Source organism: Temnothorax americanus, unplaced genomic scaffold, assembly GCF_048541705.1.
Source record: "Temnothorax americanus isolate GAGA-0224 unplaced genomic scaffold, ASM4854170v1 Scaffold31, whole genome shotgun sequence".
Classification (NCBI taxonomy): Eukaryota; Metazoa; Arthropoda; class Insecta; order Hymenoptera; family Formicidae; genus Temnothorax; species Temnothorax americanus.
Window position 1 is genome coordinate 2,144,074 of NW_027509453.1, and position 9,112 is coordinate 2,153,185.

The 9,112-nt window shown below is 36.1% G+C and overlaps 1 protein-coding gene across 1 annotated transcript; it reads right to left on the reverse strand.

The window, feature by feature from the left end:
* Positions 1-1,165: 1,165 nt before the first annotated feature.
* LOC143901000 (protein Fer3) lies at positions 1,166-4,852 on the reverse strand. Its single transcript, XM_077412867.1, has 4 exons — positions 4,142-4,852; positions 3,313-3,467; positions 2,680-2,839; positions 1,166-2,183 (listed from the first exon to the last, which is right to left on the reverse strand). Exons 1-4 carry the CDS (start codon positions 4,187-4,189, stop codon positions 2,031-2,033), a joined length of 516 nt encoding a protein of 171 aa, XP_077268993.1. The 5' UTR covers positions 4,190-4,852; the 3' UTR covers positions 1,166-2,030.
* Between the last annotated feature and the right edge of the window lie 4,260 nt (positions 4,853-9,112).

The window sequence follows — 9,112 nt, forward strand, 5'->3', positions numbered from 1 at the left end:
ATTTTACCGCTCCCCGCTCTCCTCTGCGTGTACTTTATCTTCTTGTCTTCTCGGGACTTGTCTTTATTCCGAACGTGGCATCTAGAATGCGTAACGCTCGCCATGTGTGTATACATGTAAGTATATACAAGTGTAAACACATAAATACATGTGCATGCATATTCGCTCGTATACATATGCGAAAGGTGAATGCGTGTGGCCCGTTCTGGCGCTTATGCGAACGCCGCCACGCATGCGGGGCCCACCCTCAGCATCTCTGTCTCTTTCTCTTTCTTTCTCTCTTTCTTTCCCTTCGAATACCCGCGACTTCTCGACTCCCGATCGAGAGCGTTAAAATTGAGACGTCAGCCTAACAAGCTCACTCGCATCGTTCGAGCGTCTCCATTATGTCTTCTCTCCCTTTCTCGCGAGCGAGCGATCTTCCAGCGGCAATCTTAAAAGAGAAAGAAAAGAGAAAAATAATCGGCAAAAAGGGGGGAAAAAGAAAAGATCAAAGGGGGCCCTGTTAAACGGTCGGCTCGGCACAGAGAGAAAGGAGACCGCCTTCTTGGGTGGCCACCGGTTCCTCCCGGTCAACCCTTTATCCCCTTATAGCGCGATCACGTCCTATAGTATCGTCCTCACGGTCGGTCTTCTGATCTCGCGAGATTATACCGTTCTGTCAACGCAGGGTTGATAAGAAAGGGTATATTTGCCGACGTCGAGTAAATCGAAGGGTTATCTCGCGCAGGTTCCACCGCTATCGAGCGATGCACGTGCAGAGTTCCTCTTCGTACAGTTCGTTCCCTTCAGTCGCGTATTGCCGTTGAAGTAAACTTTAATTTCGTATAAAAGATGGAAAATTGAATGATCGCGATTCCGAATTCAATTAAATAATAAACACTTGCATTAAATGAATTTGTTCACGTACTTTGGAACGCATTTTTAAATGCACAAAATCACGTTATACATATACATATTATAGACGCATAAAGATGCCTTAATATAGTGTAAAGATATATCCAATATTGCCGTGCAATTTTACAAAAATTAATTATATTTTATATAAAAGTAATACAGTCTCAAAATTTTATGGTTTTCTGATTGAAAATTTAGGGTGATAAGCAATTTCAGATTATTTTCAGGGTCCAAGTACAAACGTAAAATTCTCGCAGAATGCCAGATATAATATTATCATTTAAATCTTTATTTTAACTTATTTTGACACTTATTTATTTCCTCAGTTTTCGTAATCAGCGGCAAATAGTATATATATACATTCAGCAATTATATTATTAAAATAAAAAATAGCAGCGATGTAAGATGGGGTTGCATTGCATTAACAAAGCCAAGTACGGGTCGCAATGAATATATTCTTATCAACAAGTATCGGAGAAGTATAATTTCTTAATTTTACAAATTCGATATGTATGAGATTCCCATCGTTTGCCGATTAACTTTCTCAACACTGAAGTTCTCAAAATCAAAGTTTTGTAAATTTTTTTTTTTATTTTGCTGCAGTTCAACGCCATCTTATAATATACAGCGTGTATTTACGAAGAATAAACGACAATGGAGCTTAATTTTATCCTTTAATATTGCAATCATCCCTTTTAATCGTAAGAGATTTGCAATAATCGACACGATAAAGCGTTACAAGATTATTGTCTGCATGATAAGAGAAAAGGTTTGATTGAGAATTTAATCCTTTCGATACTAGAACATGTTTTGAGGGACGCGACAAATTCATTAGAATTTTAATATACTATTTTTCCATTCCTTTCGTACATAGTGTTTTCTGAACAACGTCGAATAGTGATAGTATCGAAAAAATTAATGGAGTAGTAAGACGAAAATAAGGATCGAGTAATATTGTGGAAGAATGTGCTATATACGAACGTGTGTTAAATTACATTTCGATACTTAACGCTATAATACTAATCAATAATGGAAGACTGGATTTCGCCGACTAGAAGTTTTTCGCCAATAAGACATTGACTTGCATAGGTTCATGAGCGCCTCGTTAATCGTCCAAAAGGGGAGAAAGAGATTCAATTCGGTAAATAGTACTCCCGTGGTATGTACTCCGGTTTTGGACTACTTGGCTCGATACCGAGTAGTTCACCCATGAAGGCGATGTACGTGATCGCTAGACGCAATGTTTCGATTCTTGAGAGCCGTTTCTCGTAGGCGAATGTTGGTACCTGGACACGAGAAATGATTGGATTAACGAATCAGAAACGGGAAGAAAAAACTCACTTTTTTTATTATAAAAAATATTAATTTGTATAATTAAAAAATAAAATTTTATCTATATTATATCAATATTATGTACACTATATTATATACTATATATTTTTAAGTAAAAATTGAATTTTTATAAATTTTACTTGTAGTAACTTTACTTTTCATCATAACTACAATTATTTTAATTTTATCACGATCAATTTATTTGTATAATTAAATTATTATTTTATTTTAATAATTTCTATTTTTTACATTTAGTTTTAAAAAGCTTTTTATATCTTCTCTTTAAAAATGAGCTATTTTATTTAAGCTAAAATTTGTTAATATTTAAAATATATAATTAAATTTGACAAGATTTGATAATTTATGGATATATAGACTAAACACAATATAATATAGAAATACACGTTCAATATAACTTAAATGTTTTATTTTTAAAATAAAAGTACTTACTTTCCTGCGGAGTTTGTCGAAGGCCTCATTCAAATTGAACATCCTACGTCTCTCTCGGATATTCGCGGCTCTCCTCTGTGATACTGTCGCCACTCGACGTCTTGGTTTCTTCGTCGTCGACGATGGCAAATTTGGCGAACGGCCGTTCGGCGTATAACGACTGAAAATTTCAGAATTTTATACACAATTTTATCATATGATTTCAATATGATAATCGGTGTATTGAGGACCTTTCACGCGCATTCGTGAAAGCTCAACAGATAAAAAATAATATCATTCTAACCGGATATGCAGAGGAAAAGTCAAAAGGTAAAGGGATTCTTGGAAAGTAAAAAAGAGAAATTAATCATTCTTGCAGAAATTTTGTTGTGGCCGTTTTCCTACGTAGTATACAGAAATAATTTTGCACCGGACCAAAATCCTTCTTTCAGAACAAAATTCGAAAGCTTAATTGTTAAGTGTTGGACGTTAAATGCATAGATGCTTCTGGCTTCTGAAGAGATAGGGGCGAGAATGACAATAAAACCACAACCAAACTTTCTGTAAGAATTAATAAATCTTCTTCTAAATATCCCTTTACCTTTCGACTCTCTCTTGTGGACAGTTCCACGTCAGCTTCGTGGAATGAATTACCTTTGGTGCAACAACGCGCAAGGTTGCCTGTACAATCCGTGCTCGTTTACGTGCGGATGAGCAGGCGGCTGTGCCTGGTACAAAACGGAACTGTCCCACATCGGGTAGCTGGCAATCTCACTGCCGACGTACTGCGACATCTCCGCCGCGATTACCTGTTACATGCAGGTTTCAAAAAATACATAAGATTTCGTCTGAGAATCCGGAACATATCTACAGCGCTTCTAATAGATTATACATAATTAGAAATAAAGTTACATTTAAAATATAAATATTATAATTTATTTTCTAATCGTATCAAAAATAATTAAGAGATATTTTTTTACATGTTATTATAATATAATAACTATTATATAATATCATAAATCTTTTAAATTATGAATACACAATCAGGAAATTTTTTTAAATATCCTTGTACCTTGCGATATTCGCGTGAAATGTATCAGACACCTTTATGAACTTCGTTTAACTTTAATCGAATTAATCCAATCTTCCAGTATTAGCTAGATAGATTAATCACCGATTGAGATAATCGGAGTTTGATCGAAGTCACTTTCAATTTCGGCTTAATTAACTGTTAATTATTAAAATGCATCACATCGAATTGCAATTGTAATCTGATCCTGTATATCTCACTTGATTATTGGCGATATGTGCGTTAATCACTCTGCTCCGCTTATCACACAGGCAGTATTTTTCGGTTCATTTATAATTTAATTATAGTCAAATCGACAGCGAAAACATGCCGATAACGATCGCCTTCCCTCTCTTCTGTTTTTTTACAATTAATAAGTTAGTGACACCGTGAATCGTGTCGTGCGGAACTCACTGGTGCTTGATTTCCATTGATCTCCCACAGCGGTTCGGTGTAGCTCATATCCCGCTTCCTGTCCAGCGACGAGCGGATACCACCAGCGTGCTTGACTCACTCGCTTACAGAGGATGGAAAAAAATTAAAAAAAAGAGGGGTAATCGCGCGCGACGACACTCGGACGACGTCCTGCGACGTTTCGGGGCCCAAGCGTCCCGTTCTTCTGAGAACCCTTCACCGGGATAGTGCATTTTCGGAAATTTCGTGGACACCTCCCCCCTTCGGGGGTAACCGCCCCCTTCGTGATCACCGAATGCGCGCGGATCGCTCATCGCGAGACGCGTGCGCCGCGACGCAGCCACGACATTGGGGGCCCCCTCGTACCCCTCGTATCCCCGTTGGGCGGTGCTTACCGCGACGCGGCCTACCGGTGCCGCGAGAGCAGATCTCGGGTATCGACCGAAAGATTGTAAGATGGAAGCGATGGACAGGAACTGAACAACGCTAAAATCGAGCTTTTCGGCCTGGCGAATAAGGATGCGTTATTTGGACTATAAATATAATGCAAAGCCAATATGTATGTACGATAAGAATTTTTTGTTTTGATTTTTCCTTTTTCTCACATCAATATGTAATCAGGACTTAACGAGGATCTCGGTAAATGTCGAAACCGGTATCGCAATACCAGATAAAGAAATTCACCGTGTGTATACGAATAATTAAATTGCAGCAATATAACGTAACTCAAAAAATTAAGTTTTTCGGAAAATGAATTTGAATGTTTTGAATTTATTAAAATTTTGTAATATTATTTTTAAATGTGATTTTGGTGTAATAATTGAGATTAGAAGAATAAAAAGATCTAACTATAGGTATTAGCTCTTCATTCAGTGTATTGAATTCCCGCATTATTTTTTGCAAACAAGTTAAAAATTCTAATTTTTCAGTTATGTTATTGTTGTAGGAAATGAGTGATATGTAGAAGTGATAAATGAGGAAAAGAAAAGAAACGTATGAAAATTTCTATCGCACCTTCATCCGCGCATTAAATTGATTTTATATTGATCTTATGTTAAATTTATAGTTTGTAATAAACAAGCCATAAAGCATTAGTTTTATTCAATGTGTTGGCCGGATTTTTCGTCTTCTTCATTAGTCTTTTTTTTTTCGGAGAAAAATATATTGAGCTATCGTGAGAATCTGCAGAGATAGAGGAATTATATAAAGAAGTTAAAAGTTCGTTGCCTTATCTTAATGAAACCTTGATTGATTGATTTCAGTTTACGTCGACAATGTTGATAAAATGATACATTACGAGCTAAATATTAAAACTCGTCACCTAAAAATTTTCGAATAATTCATAATCTGCACAGAATATGCTTTCGTACTTTAAACTTCCAACTCACAAATAACGAATTTGATTTTTATTCTGAAAATTCCACTTATACGTACACAAATAATTAATTTGAGCCGCTATATTTTCAATGGGTCACAATATTTAATATACACTTCGAAGGGAAAAAAATTAAAAAAAACGTGATCAAAATTAATATTGCAATGTATTGTTACTGACTTATCAATATTTAACGATAAAATACAAATTGTTAAAAAATTTGCATTTAGATTTGTAAAGATTAAGTACATATATATATGTGTGTGAAAGAATGGATTTAAGACTATATAAAACAACAAATAAAGAGTAACAAAGTTTTGTGTCACGGAGCTGTTCGGAAAAAATATATGCTTTATACTCTATTCTACATCTCGAATAATTTTATTTTATTTTTATTTTTATAATTGCTGCTTTTTGAAATAGTATGTGTTTACAGCTCCAGAGTACGCGTGTATACTTTGTCGTTTGTTAAGATTTAAAGTTGAAAATGAGAATTTTAATCTCATCTAAATTCAATATCTATTCTAATGAGATTTCTCTTATTGCATGCGAGTATTGCATGCGACGTTTTACGGGATTATTCTGATTGAGAACGTAGTTAAAATAAAATAGATCGATTCTTATAGAGATCTATCTAATTAACATTAAACCATTATTACGTTTAATAACACTTAACATTAATTTGTACCTGAATACATGTTTCTTAACGTATACCATATCATATCGTTAAATATTAATTTATATTATGCGTTGCGATATTAATTGACTTCTATTTTTTTCCTACGTGCGTCGGTTTCTCGCGTTAGATCACCCTCTCATCGCAACTGCTCGAGGGATTTCCGCGACGAATCCGCGTAATAAGCGTCAGGAAAGTCTGGAAAGATCCGTGACGAAATCCTATAATTTTGCTCATAGGCGTGACCCCGTTGTGGGCGACGATGCAACGGGGTCGGGGGTGCATTGTTAGCGACGCATCAAAATCGGATCGGACGAACACGTGCGAAATCCGAAGGACGGCGCGGCGTTTACGCGACTCGCTCCGATTATCCCGTTTATTCCCGTGAACTTGCTAGAAATCGCCCTATTTTCGTGACGTAGAGGGTAGTACAGGGTGCTGCGAACGGAATTTCGGGGAAAGATTTAGCGTAGATTGTTTCTTAACAAAGATCAGATACAATATCAATTTTAATCATATTTCTTTTCATTTTTCCTTATATTCATACTACATGTAATTAAATATTGTGACTTATTATTTATTATTAAAAATATAGTGGTTCAAACTGATAAGATAGACAGAGACGACTTCTAAGAGTAAGAAATGAATAATTTACGTTCCATGAATTAAACTTCGAGTAGAGAGTAAATAATAAGTAATAGTACATAACAACAATACAATAATAACAAAACTTTGAGCAAGCAATGTCGTATATAACTAGAACTGGAAAATGATGCGGTAAACAGCGGCTTTCCGATGAAATCTCAGTTCCGAAGCGATTTTGTAATAAATATATATTTATAAGGCGCTCTTCGTGAAAATTACAATAAAAATCCGGGAATAAGAAACAACGGAGTGAAGAATGTCATTTAATTTTAATGTGGATTTTTCTAATTTCTCTCTCGACGTGAACTTCCACCTGGCCCGTTTTTCTTCTGCGAAATGTGCGAATAAAATTTAATTTCGCGTTTGATTTTATATATCGTATCTCGTATCATATCGGTCGCTCCAGAAAATGACGGCGGAAAGAGCTAGAGCTCACCGGCGCCGACGCCTGGAACATCGATCCGGGGCGTCAGCTTGCAGTTATGTATATAGTTCATATTACAGCAGAGGGTAGTATTAAACATCCACGTCGTTCTCTACTCTTACGCCTACAGTTCCATACGGATTCCCTTTATCAAATATTTTGAATGATATTACGTTTACGCGCATAATACTTTTCTTCGCGCTTCGAACTCGTCATATTTGTTCGTACGATATTTCGTCGCGACATAATTATAAAATCGGTTCTGCTGTGAAATTTTCAGTCAACCCTTTCAGAATTTGAAGATATAAATGTATAAATTATAAATTTTATTTTAAAAGATAGAGTATAAATATATAAATTATATATGTAACAGATTAATTTTCTCAGATTTTTAAAAAGACTCGGTCAAAGCGATGTGTTCTAGAAAGAAGTTTCAAGGTACTTTCTACCAAGAAAAGGGCAAATATTCGCAAAATGTAGAAAAGAGGTTTACTTATGCCAATCCAGAAACATTCATGCTTCAGTATACAACGAATGCTCATGCATAACCATTCAATTTATTTATTTGAGATACATAAATTTCTTAATATCTCTCTTAGTATATATATTCTTTTATGAACAAAATAGTTTTACATAAACATAAATCTCTCGACCGAGACATTAATTTTAACTCCAAGAATATCGTAACGCGTTCGGCTATCCAGACGATAAATCTGCACTCAAAACGACAATCGGAAAACAATTTGTCGGCGTCGCGCTACTGCGAGGCGAAAATACCAGAGGGGTTTCGGGGGCGAAAAAAAATATGGCGGGGAGGGGGATAAATCATACGCTACTCGCGCGACGTAATTAGAGCGTTCCCGGGACGCGGAAATGTCGCGAGACGAAAGGGGGATGCGCCGAGGGATAACTAATAACTTTATGCAACCCCCCGTCGAAGTCACCTCGGGGGAGGGTAAACACGAGATCCGATTTGACACGCGGAAACGCGCGATGTTTATACGCGCTCGTTGTAAGGGTCGGTCTCTCGCTCTCGCCGCGTCAAGTGACACGGCTAATATCTATTTAATTGATTCAGGGGGTAGAGCGCACCCCTCAGACCGCACTCTCGCTCGTGAACAATATGCTGGCTGTCCCTCGAACGGACGAAAAAGGCGCGCACGTGTCCGTCAAAATCGCAAATTGACTCTGCGCTGTTGGTTTAATTTTGAAGCCAATTATAGACAGGAAGGATTATCAAAAATAAAATCGCCGTAAAATCATCGATGAGACAGTTGCCCAGTTATCCCTGCAACGTTATTAAAAAAAAAAAAAAAAATAAGAGACATCTGGCAAGGCATATTATAAGCTTTCTTTGTAATCAAGCTCGCTCAGTTTAATTATTAACTTAAGAATATTAGGAAAAATAAACCCTCAAAAACAGTTTCGTTCCGGATTGTTTTATTAAAATTTGTAACATATATATATATATATATGTATTATATATATATATATATATATATATATATATATATGTACGTACATATTTTTCGTATCTATGAGCACGCTGCTTACTATTTTACAAGTATGGTTAATCTGCAATTAATAACTATTACGTATTTTCCGTTACTGATTCACAATACGAAGCCATAAGCCAATAGAGGGAATGTTCCTTCGTGCAACTTCAAGCGTAGTCATATCGCCTTAACTGGGATATTTTCTTTGGCTCGGATAAAATCTTCCTCTCCAGTACTTATATCACTATACGGAAAAAAAATGTAAAGAACGCAATATTCTCGACTATGTCATACGAAGTAAGATCTCTGAGAGATATTTTCGTTGTCACTTGACACGCATTAAGCTAGCGTACGT

Coding starts and splice junctions, on each gene's coding strand:
- LOC143901000 (XM_077412867.1), bottom strand. CDS start 4,189: ATGAGCTACACCGAACCGCTGTGGGAGATCAATGGAAATCAAGCACCA. Junction 3,468..4,141: donor TCAATGGAAATCAAGCACCA/GTGAGTTCCGCA, acceptor TGCATGTAACAG/GTAATCGCGGCGGAGATGTC. Junction 2,840..3,312: donor TGCGCGTTGTTGCACCAAAG/GTAATTCATTCC, acceptor TGAAATTTTCAG/TCGTTATACGCCGAACGGCC.